The sequence below is a fragment of the Achroia grisella genome, unplaced genomic scaffold, assembly GCF_030625045.1.
Source record: "Achroia grisella isolate CSIRO2021 unplaced genomic scaffold, CSIRO_AGI_Agris_v1 utg1061, whole genome shotgun sequence".
In the NCBI taxonomy this organism is placed as follows: domain Eukaryota; kingdom Metazoa; phylum Arthropoda; class Insecta; order Lepidoptera; family Pyralidae; genus Achroia; species Achroia grisella.
In genome coordinates, this window is record NW_026712565.1 from 596,284 (window position 1) to 614,253 (window position 17,970).

The 17,970-nt window shown below is 32.6% G+C and overlaps 1 protein-coding gene across 1 annotated transcript in view; it reads right to left on the reverse strand.

The window, feature by feature from the left end:
- LOC131850938 (protein kinase C, brain isozyme) overlaps positions 1-16,620 on the reverse strand; it is a 205,463-nt gene extending 188,843 nt beyond the window's left edge. Inside the window, exon 1 of the mRNA XM_059201391.1 lies at positions 16,280-16,620. Coding sequence (XP_059057374.1) covers positions 16,280-16,464 — 185 coding nt within the window. The 5' untranslated portion in view covers positions 16,465-16,620. The remainder of the gene's footprint in view (positions 1-16,279) is intronic.
- Between the last annotated feature and the right edge of the window lie 1,350 nt (positions 16,621-17,970).

Below are 17,970 nucleotides of genomic sequence, written 5' to 3' on the forward strand. Positions count from 1 at the left end.
CTATAACGAAATAGTAATTACAGAACAATAGAACAACGCGTCCAAAATTCGTTTGGTATTTCGCAAATTTGTAAGTAACAAACCATTAAGGAAACGGGTAATTAAATTTTAATCTTCCAAACAGTTACTACCTTAAACCGTTAAAAGTCAACAGTACAAAAGATAAGGCGAGAGTAATTTAATTACGCTGGATAAGGCGATGAGTGGCTGACTCGTTCTACCCTCCCAACAGATTTTAGCTATTTACTGAACCAACTTTTAAAACAAAAGTGTCTAGCACGTATATCTATTGTATATATTACAAAGAGTAAGGTTTAAGGGCAAGGGGGTTGTTAGTAATGTGACTAGCCTCATTGCTGTGATGTACCATGTCAGGTTGACCACCTTTTACCACCGTAATAAACTGCCATTTGCTAAGATGGGTAACTGAACTGACTTCATGCTCTTTTTATCATCCTCCACTGATGCCCCGCCAGCGTAAACCGTTAGCGCAGGCGGATGCATTATTCCATTATCGTCCTCAAATTCATCATCATACTCATTCATACTCATACTATTTTTTTCAATTCATCATCATTAAAAAAATAGTAAGTTTTAAAATGACAAATATGTAAAGTCAATGATACTCATATTATTATTATCCTATTTATAGTTTCTGTTGTTATAAGTGACGAGCCCTGACGAGCCCTAAGGGTACAGTTTTTATCTCTTTAGGGAGCAGAATTTTTACCTTATATCTTAATGGTATACTGTAGCATTTATGTTCTACATTACATATGAATGAGGATGGTTATAAGGGCAGAGGAAGGCCGAAAAGTGATGGATCGTCTATGTGGAAGATGATATGACAAGAAAGGGAGTGAATAACGAAATGACTGCGAATAGGGATGAATAAAAGAGAACTATATTAAATGAATGGGATAAGAGAGAAGCAGATGATGATGTATCACATATGTATATTTGTACAATTAATAATTAGATAAAAAATAAATATAATGTTTCCGTTGATTCTTACACTATACAAGTCTCTACTGCAGAAACTACAGTTAGAATATAATGTTTTTTAAACAACACTTCTATAGTAACTAACGGGAGATTGATTCAATGATGAAACATCATTTTGTAAACCTGCACACGACTCTTCGGTTCCTTTCGCGAGCTACTTGTGTAATGCCATTTCTGTCCGAGTCACTATTCATAGGCCGCCATCTTATGTCCCAATACTCTTGAAAAACCGGAAGTGATAACAATCCTTTAAAACAAATATATTTAGCACGTTACTCGAGAATACTTTGAATGAGAAAAATCTAGAAATTTACAACAAAGATGTAAACATGATGTGTAGGTAACTCTCTTAATGGGAATGTTGAAAAGCAGGTTGCTTCCAAGATTTCTATTTTTGGAATGATTTTACATAAAGCAAGAAAATTGAGGATCAATATCTGCATGTCATAAGAGATAACAATATGCGATTGGAGCCAATGTTTTTTAGCAACACTGCTCAATTACCATCATTAACGATAAGCTTGAAAAGGTTGATTGCCACCCTTGTAAGACAAAAAACCCTTGTAATATTATATTATCCCGACTACTAACTATCGTAAGGTGTGTAAGTTTATATTGTAACATAAGTAGTCATAGTAAAGTAGCAGGCCACAACCCTCTCAAGAGTTGTGAATTCTTGTTTCACAAAGTAGGTCCTGATATCTTCAAGTAAACTTCCTGAAATAAAGACTTATTCCACCCAAATGGGCCATATACCTGTTGATTTATTCTGGTTTTCCGTACAGTAATAGAAACGACAGATCAAATTGCATGTACAGAATATAACAGATGTTTATTAATGACTATGAAATAATAACTATGCCAAGTATTCACGCAATATAATATTCAAACATTCAAATCTGTAATGTAATGTTATAAAAGTATCTAGCTCTTTTCTAAATAAACGATAAATGCTTAGTAAATAAACGATATTTGACTATGTTTTTTCTTTAATTTCAATAATAACTTTTATGTATGCTAACTTGATTTATCAAAAGCATCTGTCTTTTTCTAATACATATTTCAATGGGTTTTCGCTATTTAGTTATCAAATACTTAATACTTCTATCGCCGTTTGTTTTCGTAGCACTTGGATTGACTGTCTGACTGTTGACGGATATAAACACATTAGTTGCCTGCATTTTATCCTTAAAATCGGACTAGTCGAGTGAATTGTCCATACGCAGGAATCGTATATTTAGCTCCATCCTAACCAGGTTTTATCTGCCGTTATTTAACTGGTGTATATATACATATTGCGAAATTTGCAAAGAAGCTTCTTTTGATCTCGTTAAATAGGATACAGATGCTTTTAAAATCACCTGGCTCCCTCGTAAAAATGTAAATTACTCTCTGTACGGCTTTCGCGAATATTACAAAGGGTCCATAATTCGAAACGCTTTATTAGCTGCTATTACTTTTATAGACCATTTAATGCTCTAATGATTCGCTGTTAAATAAATCTGTTCGACGACGTCACAAAAAGACAAACCGAGCATGGATTCATGCCACGTTGCGGGATTAAGGTTGAACAAAGTATACGAGTACGTTACATGTGAACAATAAACGCAACATACAAGGTTTTATTGCGCCGTCCTGTAGATTTTAGATAAATGGAATCACACTCGTAAATGCAATACGTGTAGAAAATATAGCCGGTGACAAAGTCATTGAAGTCCCACGTTGGGCGCCAAAGGCAATGTTTGAATAGAGTTTATTTTCCAGGTTCATTATATTCTTGTAATGACATCAAGTATTACATTTATTTTAGATAAACAGTCTCTTTTGGTTGTAAAAAGCAATCCGTTTCATGTTGCTCTCACAATTTCGGTTTTACAAATAGAACGTAATGAGAAATAAATTGGGAAGTGTTTTTAAAAGAAATGAATGTACAGAAGCAGTTGGGGTTCGCTGGAATGGGAATATTAACATTTAAGTAAAAAAACAGATTAAATCAAATAAAGATTAAATATTATATTGTTTAATATTATAAAAACAAGGTTGTATAATATGTATGTATTTACGAAAAAAATATATATCGATGTATCAGTTATCTGGTACCCATAACACAAGCTTTAGCTAGCTTAACTTGGGTCTAGATGATGCTGTGTGAATTGTCCTGAGATAAAAATAAATACATAATGTGATATTTCTTATCTGAATCACCTTGCAATTAGAACCTTTAGTAAGTCATCTACAAATTCTACAATGCAGAAATACAATTTATGACTGAAAATTTGTATATTTACATAGGGGAGATGACTTAGTAATGAAGATTATTGGCTTTTTGCTGGCAATATACCATATCAGGTCGACCTTCATGCTTATAACAAAATCTCACATGCTTAAAGAATTTTGGTAACCTACTTTGCCGTGAACATGATTCAACGTGATTCAAGAACTTGTCTCGTTTAGATCCAAACGAGGTAATACCTTTTTATACACCTAAATTACTTTAGTGTAGACACGATAGACTACAGTACTAAGCTCTTGAAAGGGGCCAAAGTTTATGCATTGTTTCACCATTAGCCGTGTTGAACAAAGTTCCGCTTTAATTTTTCACAGGGTCGAAGACAACAAGCATTAAGAAGTTAAAGGATTTTAGATGTCTACGTGTGAAATAACGAGGCCAGGTTTTGAACAAATCCTTCTAAATTAAACTAAGATAAGTAATATTCACGAATAGATGTTCATATGGATTATTACAATAATAATAATATCCCTAGACAATTCACATACCGCCATCTAGTTCCAGGTTAAGCAGAGCTTGTGTACTAACCTAACCTATGAACCTATATAAATACATAGATATTTTTATACATAATATACATACCAGACACCCAAACCAAAACAAATAATTATACTTATGAATGGAAATGTTTGTACCGTGCTAGGAATCGAACCTGTTAGCATCAGAAGAATAGCGGTATGACAAACCACAAAAGCACAAATGCCGTCTATATTATTATACTTTAATACAGCGCTTAAAATTCATGTATAATATAACTGATTTCAATTTGAAAAGATTTTCCAGATTAAACGACCTGTTTCCACGCACTAATAATTAAATAGTAAATTATACATCACTGATTTTCGATTAAGCCTTCATACATTATAGTAATTTCCTGACTGTAACATTAATATAAAGACGTATATAATTGTTTTCATTACTATGTATGACGTAACATAGTAATTTAAACAGAAAATAAAACATATTGATTTAACTTTTGCACAACTGTAAGCAGATAATTTACGGTTATCAACAATATACTATTGATCCTTGATATTAAAATTTTTATTTGCCTTGATTTGGCAAATAAATATATGAATATTATTAAAGCAAATAAATTCACAAAAATTTTGTACATATAAACAATCATTCTGATGAACACAAATATTTGTATCATGCAATGAATCGAATTCGCGACTCACGGCAAGACGGTGTACTAAACCTCTAAACTACTGAAGCCATCAAGGTCCTGATAGATCTATTGAAAAATATTCGTATGCTAAATTTTTGTGACTTTATTTACTTGATTGAACCCGCAACCATTGGGGGGAAAGGGGATTGTTAGTAATGTGGACTGATGCACTTATTGCTAGCAATGTACCATGTCAGGTTGACCTCCACGCGGTTCCCCCTGGAAACCATCGTGATAAATTCTTGGCGAATTTGTCACGATGGGCTAACTGACCTGACCTCATGCTCATCTTATTATCTTCTACTGGTGCCCTGCCAGCGTAAAGCATTAGCGCAGGCGGGTGCGTAGTTTTAAAGATTTAAGCATACATAGGGACGGACAGACAGCGGCAGCTACTTTGTTTCATACTATGTAATAATGATAGCTACCTTTAAGTCTAGCGTTGTAGCTATAGTTTTTAATAATACCATTGTCTGTAATAGCTTTAGAACAACACAGGCGGTTAGTATAATCGCTGAGATTCCTCATTGTGATGTCAGAGCGAGCACCTGAGATAACAAACGCACATATGTGGGACAACTAAGACTCCAATACACGATTCCAAACGAACATGTGTATATATCACTTAAGAATATTATAGCATATAACAAGGACCTGTATACATATGCACATCTTATTAATATTATAAACACGTAAGTTTGTGAGTATGGAAGTATGGATGTTTGTTACTCATTCACGCAAAAACTGCGGAACGGTTTTTGATGAAACTTTACAGTAATATAGCTTATACATTACACATACAATAACACATAAGCTATAAGATTTAAGTATCCGGTTCAGCCTATATTTTAGTTTTCTTATAAGGGTCTCCTTAGATTCCTTTTGACGGATTTGTCACTATTATAATACAATTATTATTTCTGTTTTATTGCTCGGCTTTCACCAATATTTTTGCTGTAGGACTGATGGCCGTTGGGGCAGTAAAGTCCTCGAGTGGCGACCACGGACTGGAAGACGCAGCGTGGGAAGACCTCCAGCAAGGTGGACCGACGATCTGGTCAAGATCGCTGGAAGGCATTGGATGCGAACAGCGCAGGACCGATCGTCGTGGAGATCTTTGGGGGAGGCCTATGTCCAGCAGTGGACGTCTTCCGGGCTGCGATGATGATGATGATGAATAACATTGTTTTTATTAAGCACATATATACAAACCATAATAACTAGAATGTTAACGTCAGTATACTATGTTTATTTGGTAAATTATGGTTTCCGAGAAATAATAATTTGAAATTGTATTTGTAGGAATCGGATATGTGGGCGCAGGCTAGTCATCCAATTAAATGTTCCTAGATATAACCGTAATCATGATGGGATTATTTTACGCCCACGGTGATAATTACAAAGCCTAAATATGTCTAAAATTAAATGTTTTACGACCATTTATCAACTGTCTACTGAGGTAGACTTTGTGCTGTCTGCGTAGAAGATAATAATAAGATGGAAAGATTGTGCGAAAGATGTGTAAAAGAAGAATATGCTCAGATATGACGGCCGATATGGATTAGGTTAGGTTAGGTTAGGGAAGAGAATGACATACTGCGCCGAAAAAATGTCCTATTTTTTATTTCTTTGCTTTGCCTCTGTCCCATTATTTGGTGAAAAAAAATGGGACAGAGGCAAGGTAAAAAAAACAAATGAATAATAAACCAGGACAATTTATATAGCGTCATCTACTCCCAAGCTAAGCAAAGCTTGTGTTATGGGTACTAGACAACTAATAAACACTTCAATGGATTTTTTTGTCGAAGTCATATACCTACATAGTAAATACCTGGATATTCTATTAACAAACTATCAGGATCACGAATACAAATGTTTGTACTGTGCGAGGAATCGAACCCGCGACCATCGGAAGTAAGGCGTACTAAATAAATTGCTTAGAGACTGAATAAATGAGACCGAGTTACTTACGCCTTTTTACAAAGTTTAATATAGGGATTTCTATCATATTGTTTTGTTTCTGTTTAACGAAATTTAACACAAAGTTGGATGTTGTAGTTTTTCAAAATCCAATAATATAGAAATAATAAAAACCATTCCGCAAGTATGGTACTACCTCTTAAGTTAGGACAAGTTAAATCAAATATATATAGTTACTTTTAGTTTTAAAAACCCGCCCCAAAAGGCCAACCCGGGCCATGGGGCTCGCCCCGAGAACCTTCACCCGCTAGGGGGGTGCAGAAGACCAGTGTCATTGAGAATAATAATAATAACATTGCTTTATTTGTATATACCATCAAAATTACAATATTTAAAAAGGATTATAACATTTCTTTATCCAGTAAAATATGACTATTCAAAAGTGCTCATATTAAGTTTATATATTAATAAAGATTATTTCTATTCTATTCTATTCTATCTAGTACTTATTGTAATCAATTCCTAATCACCTATGCGACCATTTTAGATGGACAGCGCATTACGCAACGCACATCCACTCTAACATATAATCAATCGAATTAGAACCTAAGCTAATTACTCAATAAGTTCAATTTTGATCATCACTACTGTAGTAGGCAAACATTTAATGACAATGACGGATAGATTTCGTGAAAGAAACATTAGACCAATCAACAGAGCAACAAATGGACGTTATCCATGTCATTGTTGAGTTGACACGTGATCTGTTAGTTGATATGTCTCAGTTTAGTATAGTTGTAATTGCACGGCTGATTAGTAACACAAATGCTTTGAATACCGATGGCTTAGTACGCGCGATATAAAACTTTATTACATTCCAATAATGACGCAATTCAATTCAATACTATAATAATGCACGTATATTAATTACTGCAATAGTTATACATATTAGTACAATATTATAAAGAGAGTTTGTCCGAAACCATCGTCTCTAACATTTTACTATGTACAACCAAACAGTTATATTATATAACTAGATATGCCCGCGGCTTCGTCCGCGTGGAATAGACAACACATAACGAATTTCCATACAAACTCTCATTCCCTATTTTATTTTACCTCCTTAGAGGTAAATATTTTACCAACTTTTAATGTTATATTTATATATATTTAATCTACAGCCTTAAAAATAAGTTTAATGCTTTTAGCTTTAAAATTACTGTACTTCCATACAACATATCTTTCAACCCTTTTTCGCATTAAAAAGTAGCCTATGTCCTGTCTTAGAGTCTAGGCTATCTGCGTACCAAATTTCATTTAAATCGATTCAGTAGTTTTGGCGTGAAAGTACGACAAACTACACAGTATAGATATGTAACCGATTTCTTTACTTTAAATGTTTTAGTCTAGCGCAATAAATAATTAAAATAAAACGCATCTTTTATTAAAACTACATTCGACTTAAGGTTAATAAATGTGTGTCGTAACATTCTCGTTTTCCTTGACAAATTAAAAAAATATAAATAAAAACCGGTATCAATTAAGAGTACAACACAGACACCTCACGATATAGCGGAACTCACCGAAGCGCCTTTGCTCGCACTTAATTAATAGAAAAAAAAAACAAACGTAATCTAGTAATGTTTGGTTTAAATTGGGTAGAGAAATATTACCATGTGTAAAATTATATAATTATATTAATTGCATTTGAAATGAAAACTTTTTGAAACTTTCCAATTGTTATACAATTTGATTTAATTCTCCTTTTATAGCTGTTTATTTTAATTGACAGATGATGATGGATTTTCATTGCGCAAGTCACAGAGCAACTAACACCACAGAGTAATTAACATAATATTTTATAAGTATCAGTATCACCCTTATACAAAATCAAAACTTAATATTTAAAGTCAAAATACAAAATCTTACATGAGACTATTTTCATACAAGAATAGTTTTGCATAGTTAAATAATAATAATAAAAACCGTGGACAATTAACACAGCGCCATCTAATCCCAAGCTAAGCAGATCATATGTGTACTCAACGGCAGATTAATACTTAAAGATTTTTTAAATATACATAGAAGACACCCAAGTAAACAAACAAAGTTCATGTTCAACAAACAAAACTCATGAATACGAATGTATGTATCGTGCTGGGTGTCGAACCCGCTATCATCGGAATTAAATTGGTGTGCTAAACCGATTGAGGGATATTTTATTTATTATTTCCCTGTAATATTGACAACGTGGCTAAATAAAATTTGTACAATTACCTTTATAAAAAAGTGGTAAAATGCTATAAACTTATATAATATAATTTCCTTAGTCCTAAAATTAAAGTTAATTGACACCTAAAGTTGGGAAAAAAATAAGTACCTTCTACTTTTATAATAACAAAACTTCCTAATGACTGAGCAAAAAAGAGAGGATATTTTCAGGACTTTGATCAGTGATTTGAATACTAAAATTTGTATTGTTCTAGGCTCTAATTTCTTCTTAAGGCTTTTATTCTCGAGATCTAATTAGGATGGACTAACAATCCATATTAATAATACAAACGTGACAGTAAGTCTATATATCTAAACAGTAATATAGTAGATAGCTCATCTCAACAAACACAAAGTCACAGGTAAGAGCCGGTAAGTTTTATTTTATTCGTATGAATCATTATGAAACAATGCTGAACATTATATTTCTTATTTCCTGTAAAGTACAAAAATATGTATAACATAGTAATTTGTACTACTATATGTCACATATACCTATTCAAGAACAAACTTAACAATGGTATTGTATTATATGTACAAAATTAGATTTAATATAATTAGAAATGAACAGGAAAATATACGCCTACACGATATATACACAACTACGATAATATGGTATTACACGGGTATGGTACAAGTATACCAATAGTACAAGGAACTTATGTGGCGATACGAGAACATTTTCATCCTCGTACAAGCTTGTACAAAATTGTGACCGTTTTCATCGTGTGGAAAAATCTTCAATAGATCGTACCTCCGCCAGAGAGGTGACGATGCGTATCTAGGATTCTTAGCCACTAAAAAACCACATGCTGTACCTATGAGCACCATTCTCGGTGGTGATGGTGCAGGTCAGTACCCATCCGTTGTTAGGGCGACCGATCTCGCCCTACTTAATTGTGGTATAATGTGGGTACAGGCGCACGCCTCCGAGGGCCACTTGATTAAGACTCTGCCTCTGTCTATATCTCTAGGACCAGGGATTACCCTGGCTCTCGAAATGATGACCTACGGAAATCGGTCTAAATACAATGATGCATGAGGTTAGACTACCAAACTGGCTTGTTTGTGATTCAGAATAAATAAAAAAAGGCAAAATATTTTAGGGTCGGTAACCCTGATCTGAAGGTTAAGATAGTCTAATTTTACTTGATAAAATAAAGACACCTTGGGTGTTAGCAACGACAACAAAGGCAGTGTATGACGGAGCAAAATTAAGACATGACCGTCATAACGTATTCCGTAATTGTCTATGGAGTACCATAAACAATTATAGGATGAGTAGTAACTAGTGTTAATTAAAAGTTAAGTAGGTACGTAAAGATTTTATCGAATCTCACTCATACTATTCGACGATCAGATCGTATTGAATTCAATTGTTTATAAGTATGTCTGTTCGTCTTTTCACGACTAAACTGCTAAACGAATCTCCTTCACCAATCGTGGACTGATGCAGAATATCTTTTATATAAAAAAAACAAACTATGTCCCGAGTAACGGGTTAAAATCTCATTGCTATCGAAATTACGAAGGCTTGAGCTGAGATTGAACCCCCTAGACCTTCAGATTAAAGTCGTATCCGTCAGGTAGGAGATGCCCTTCAGCGGCTCCATAAGTCCCTTCCCGGATTTGCTGTGTCATCTGCATTCGCCCCGTTTCGTTTGGTGAAGCTGTAAAGGCCAGCTGCGGCCATCAGCATTATAATACTTCGAAAAGAAAAACTGTATGGGATACTTTGATATTTTGAATATTAGTAGGATATATAACACAAGTTGTAAAGATTATAATTTACCTGGACGAAGCCGTGGCGAGTACAACTTTATGACTTTTGTACAATATATCAACATTTCTATTATAGGTAATAATAGTTAAAGTATTGTAATAAGCAGTAAAAATAATCCTATAGAAGCTAGGACGAGTTGGTATCACGAGTAGTCATGCTTAATAAAATGTCCAGATATGTGGCGGCGTGAAAGACTGGGTCATTAAGATCGCAAAAAATGCTCGGTCGCTTAAAAAAAGAATTAAGACTATAAAGTGCTTAAATTTAAGTTTATTTGCATAAATCACTTTCTATTCTATTCCTGTCACTATAGAATAATACAATAAATAAGACGTTTTTGAGTTGAATTTGAGCCATGACTAACATACAAACAAATCATTCCTCATTACAATATTAGATATCAACAACATAGTATACGAAGCACGAACACGAGCAATTTATTTCGCTACAAAATAACAACGTATTTCCCTATTCTCACGCTGAATCACGTCGCTGATGGTCATTTTTTCGCATGAGATTGTTTTTTTTATTAGCAGAACATAATCTTAATTGGTCTTAATGATACCACAACGGACGGCAGCGATAAAGTGCTTGTCATTACACTGTACGTATATATTTTACAACTAAAATTGCAGAATCCTTCATTTATATTAAAATCTGTACTTTTAGAATCATTTGTCCTGCCCTACTATCACAATACTGTACTAATGAAACCAAAAATAATTTATTCATGTAGGATATTTTAGTCGCTTATAAACGTAATTTTTTTTTTCAATTTATATTTTTTTCCTACCGTCCAGTTTAGTCTATAAATTCAATTGAACTGGCAAGAAACAAAATTGAATTTATTTTTTTATTTAAGCCAGTTTGTTAACTTTTTTACTTATTTAGGTGTCTATGTCTAACATAAAATGAAAATCCCGTGCATGAAGAACGAAAGCCAGGCCCATTTGTCATTTAAATAAATATGATTAAACAGAAAATTTTTATTTAAAAATACAAATAGAAATATTATTTATCAAAAAAAAAATATAAAAACTTCATAGTCATATTTTTTTAATTCTAGTACTCATTTGGAACGCAGATACATCGTAAGAAGAATGAGCAAGAAACTTGCGTATAACTTTTAAATAAATCTTGTTAAGAATTACATTTTTAAGAATTTCGTGTGAATTAAATCCTGCCAAATAGCGAAATTGAATTAATAAATAAATAGTTACTTGAGTGACAAAAGAAATCAGTCATAGTTACCAGAGCAGCCCAAGCCCTATAAGCAGCACCAATATTTAAAGCTAATTCTAGAAAATCCAGTATCTTATTGTAAAATTAAAATATAAATTATTGTGATAGTACTTATAAATAATAACACCTGTGGCTCGAAATAAAGAAGCTATTATTATTATTGTTATAAAACGTCTTCTCAAGATACAAAGTTTACGACTATATTTCCCAACAAAATGTTAGAATCGATAAATTTCATTCTGGAGCCAAAGAACTGTCACTGGACGTGGCTCGTGGAGCAGTTTATTTCTACGTCCATTCTAATATAAAAATAGAGTTATAAATTCATAAATAAATACGTGTAGCTTCGGTTAAAATTAGTCTGCAATTTATAGGTGTGTGCAGCGGTAATATAACTATACAATCTAACGCCCGTAGCAAATTCATTCGACACGGTCCTATCTTTATTTAAAACGGCTTTATGTTGATTGTTGTTGAGAATATGAATGGTAAAATCAATTGAAAATTGAATTATATTAATACAAGCTGTGCCCGCGACTTCGACCGCGTCGGAATAGACGACGAATGACGAACTTTGAATGTTATATTTACATATTTGTATTTAATTAAGAACCTAAACGCTTTAGTGGTTCGATACACAGTTTGCTCCTAAGTTCGCGAGTTTAATTCCTCGTACGATACATTTGTACCCAGAACTATAAAATCATAGGCATTACTAGGATTTTATAGTTCTGGGTGTTCTGCGTATGTATTTATAAAAAGAAATGTCGCTACGCATTTATATCAGCTGTCTAGTACTCATAACACAAGCTCTGATTAGCTTGGGACTAGATAGCGCTGTGCGAGTTGTCCTGAGATTTTATATTGTTATGACTAATCTTCTCGTCTAAATCTGCATTGCGACTAAAACATTAGAATCATAAAACAATCGCTACTACAGTGTTTACATTTAGTTTATTTGAATAAAGATTGTATTACTTTAATAAAATATAATTTACACAACGTAACGTAACGTAGTTTCTTGCATCATGCGGGAATTACTTTGTTTCCTAAAGCAAATTTGAATTTCATAGTGAAGAATTAAAATAACAAAATTACAACTGACCTAGGAACGGGTCGACAATGCACATATAACACTCCTGGTGTATCAGGCAACCATATACTAGGTAATTTAACATAAAAAAGGCTGAATGCTTGTTTGCCACCATTCTAGAATAATAAGTATAAAAAAAAAGCAGTCTTTTTAGGTAATTACTATAGGTAACTTTTTTTTTACGACGTTGGCAAACCAGCACACAAACATATGATGGTAAACAGTTACCGTAGTCTATGGACGCCTGAAACACTAGGAGTGTCATGTGCGCGTTGCCGATTCTTAAGAAATCTTAATATACCCTTCTTTGAAAGACCTATGCTGTAGTCTCTCGAGAAAACCTCGGAAGGTAGTTCATTCCACAATGTAAGTGTACGCGGGAGAAAGCTCATCTGAAACTGCACTATGTGAGGTTAGGACCTTAGGTTCCAGCGTAAGTAACTGAGGATCATCCTGATGGTGAACGGTAACAGTGGTCTACATACATACATGTACTGCACAACGGACCACCACATTGCCTACCATTCGAAATAACTAAACCAGTATTATACCTCTCACCCTGTAATTTTACTGTCTCATAGTACCCATCAACCAAAACGCAGTTTACAAAGCAAGCTGATGTTTCAAGCGTCCATAGGCTACGGTAAACCATTTACCATTAGATGGACCGTATGCTTGATTGCTACCTTCTTGGTATAAAAAAGAATACTTGCTAATTATTTCAGCTTTTTTTATGAGCGGAGGACCCACACATAAACTGCTTTTTAGTCTACCTTCTAGTTCAACTCACCGTCAACTCTTACATTGACGGCGTAATATTAATAAAGAGTAGTTTTTCATTTGAAAAAATACGCAAATTTTATTATGATTCGTAAAGAGTATGATTTTTAGACTCCCTAACACATTGTGACTTGTGAGTAAATTGGTTAAGCAAATTTTTTGTAACCACAAATTACATAGACATCATACGTTTTTCAATTATGTAGTAGTATTACATTATTAGTAGCGTAGCCATATTAAATATGACTTTTTAAAACCAATCGGTAATTATTGTCATAAACAATGTTTTTAATTATTTTTTTGTAATACAATGTTCGTATGTACAATAATTACTATACTTTACTTTTACATTGAAATAATAATGTCCAATTGTCATTTATCTTTCCACTATACAAAATAGCAGATGATTTAATTAACAAGCATAATTTATACAGTAGTGATGACGGATGTCTGCCACCATAACGCACTTCAGAAATCATTATAGTACTGTGGCCAAAAACAATAAATTCGACTTGTGCATGCATACATAGCATATGAGATGTTTTTTTACATAACTAGTGGCACACTCAGGCATATACTCGTAGTACTAGTTCCGTATTTAATATGTATATTTTAATATATAAGCCATATATTAAAATATATATATTAAATATTATCTTATATATAAAATTCTCGTGTCACAGTTTTGTGAGCGTATTGAGTAGGTATGAGAATCGGCTAACATCTATTTTTCATCCCCCTAAATGTTAGGGGTAATCCACACCAACATTTTTTTTTATTTTAAGGCAAAACATCATTTCCCGGGTCAGCTAGTATTATATATATTGGGGTATAAACAAAATTTGTGCATGTTACTTAACACATGACATATCTTTTTTACATAACTAGTGGCACACTCAGACTTATGCTAGTTTTGAATATTTTTTTATATATCACCTATAGCGGAAGAGAATTATTAGTAATGTAGACTGTTGACCCCATTTCTAGCAATGTACCATGTCAGGTTGACCACCACACAGTCTCCCTGGAAACTACAATGATAAATTCCTGATGAGTTTATCTCGATGGGTTATCTGACCTCACCTTATGCATAAGCTTATCATTCTCTACTAGTGCCCCACTAGCCATTAGTGCAGATAGGTGCAATAGTGCACCATTATCACCCAATAAACGAAAGTATTTATAGTCTATGCTACTCTAGAATAAAGTACCTTCTAAACAGTAAAAGTACTTCTTAAATTAGCGCTGTGGTCCAATAGTTTTAATTTCCTCATAACAAAATCCGCTCTCTTTCTACCTTTATAACATTATTATACATTTTAACCATAAGGACAATTGTCATCATGTCAATATTATAATTAACCTAATTGGTTGTTATAAATTTTAATATTACCCGAAGAAATTTCAGAATAAATTAAAATTATTATTTATTAATTTAAATTTTATATATGAATAAGAATCAGAATAAGAATCATTTATTGCTGCTAGTGAAATTACATATAAGAAAATACATTTAAAGGATACTTAATAAAAGGCAGCAAAAGTACCCAATCAGCTTATAGTACACAAGTATACAAATAATGAAGTTTTATTTTACTTACATATATTCTTTTTATTAGCTACAATGAAGTGATCAAGAATGAAAGATAAACATTTCTGATTGTGTAAATACTGTAAATATTCCCGGTATAAAATGGTGAGGATGTTATGACAGATTCAACATAAAAGTCAGATTGCAGTATAACATTATTTCATCATAATTTTTTTTTATTATGCTGACCCTCTGCTATTGAATAAATTCACAATAACAGTAGTAAAGTATTCACATTACATTATATTGCCAATTTGAATATTGATTATATATTAAATACATTCAATATGTATTATATAGTACTGTAAGATCCCGGAGAGAGCCTGGAGATCTTTTGCACAGGTTTCAGCTTAGTAGGTTACAGTCTCTCATAAGGAATAACTTGAAAATTTAAATATACTTAATTTACATTGTAAAATTCCTTGAGAGCAGAATATTAAAGATTATTATTATTATCATATTTGTTTTTTATACTATTTTTTTTATGAAGTAGGTGGGTAGTTAGTAATCAAAATATTTTATAATACAGTTAAATGTAAGATTCCATATTAATAATTTTGTGTTAGCCTATTTATTGAATTTTACAATTATCATTCATATCATCAGTATTACCACATATTACCTGAGTACCTATAACCTGTGGTAAAATGAGTAATAATTGTTGTAATATAATATAATAAATATTATTATAGGAAAAGAAATAAGTATTTTTTTAATTAAATTAACCACTCTTTTAATTTATAATAACAAACTCAGACTATAATGATAAGTGTATAGCAATACACTTTGCATACAATTACATTATTAATACTCTAACTGTGCCTATAACAATACAAATATGCAATCATTTTAATTAAAACAATCATAACAGTGTTCCCTAAGCAATTTAAGTGAATTTAGTAACTTCCTTATAATAAATTCAAACAAAGTTTATTATATTAAATTAATAAAATAATTTCACTCCATTTACGCAAATTTATGCCTGTGTTATCATAAACTCAAACTAAAAACAAGTAGGCAACTGATTACGAGCGCCTCCACATTGTAAACAAATGATGTATTTTTAATTTCATATCTTAAACAATTACACAAGGACGTACGTAGATACAGCCATATATTTAATATAGACTCACCATATGAAATCTTTGCAGTGTGAACAGAAGGTGGGCTGTTTGAAGAACCGCGGCATAAACTTGTGATCCTTCACGAAGTAAACATTCTTCTTCTTCAGGGCACCCTTGCGGCCTCGAAGCCGAAACGCCTGATCAGCTCGTACTTCACCACCACCATCATCACAATTATTCTCTTCGTCCGCCATGGCAACACGCGGTGGACGATACACCGGTGGCCCGTCAATTTATTACTAATTCACAGAAATCGCTAGGATGCGCGACGGAGACGAGTAGACAACCGTACTCAATCAAACGTCATTGCGGTTTGTCAAGCAAGAAAGGCAATGCGAATTCTATTGAAATAGCCGAATAACCAATGAAATGAAGCGATCCAACTGTCATGTGTCAATGTCAGATTATGTTAGTACAGAATGTTTCCAGCTTCTACCGATTACCCACTATTAATGAATAAAACCATTATCGAACGGAATAGAGTGATGACCGGTTCCTTTTAATATAAACGATGTGCCGCCGCGACTGTCTTCAGGTTATGACAATTTAAAATAATATAACTATTTTAAGTTACTCTAGCTTAAAGTTGTTATAAATAATGAAGAAAGTATGGTATAACTGTTTCTTTATTAGATAAATTTTAACATCACAATAGAAGCAGAATGACCTACCTAATACTATAAACAGAAGAAACAAAAGTAGATACGGGTATTTGGTTCTGGAAAAAAAGGGGCAAATAGGGTATATTATTGTACACGACACGATATGAACTGTTTCAAGTTTTTTAATAAGTTATTGAACTTATGTTTACAACACACACTTTTTCAGTGATTGTTTATTACAAAGGGTTTATTCTGTCACTGAAAAAAAACCTTAAGCTATTTAATAATCACTCTAAATAACTCCTATTTAACCTTAACACATAGAAATGTAACTAGGTTATTAGGAATATTACACACAACATTTAAGTCTAACATTTTAGACATAATAAAACTTTATTTAAATATATCAATAGAAATTTTTAGTAAATATATTAATTTCCTCTCTGCGCATAATACTTTAATTATTTTTAACAATTTAAGATAACTTTTGCTTAATTAACTGTATGTGACAATAATTGACAATATACAATCTACATGACGCAAGTCTAAAATCTTAAACTGAATTCTACAATGTCGTACTAGTGAAGTATGGGGCAAAATATATTAAACCCAAACCCTACGTACAATATAATTTAAACCTACTTGAAAACAAATAAATAAGTTTAGTGTTAATAGTTAAAAAAAAGTGAAAATTACTCAAAATACATTAACGTCAGGTCTTTTATTAGAAAAAAATATACAAGCCCAAGTTATATCAGACAATTATTTACTTTTTAATAATATTTCATAGGTAGGAAAGTGTATATCGTTTTTGGTAACTGATCATTATGCGTGTTTTGAATAGTATAGAGTTTACACTTTCCATTAGTTCTAAAATATATTTGTTTCGTGTGCGTTCGGGCATATCGAAGTGTAGTATTACGTTTCAATAATGGAAACACAAAAGACGGCATTTTCGTTCAAAAATAAAGAAGTTGACAACTACATTCATTGCGTATGTGTATAGTTTACTTCCAATATCCCTGTAAATAGTATGCCGCAGATATATAAAAGAAGTATGAATGTAATTCAATAAGCATGGAATTCAGTAATATATAT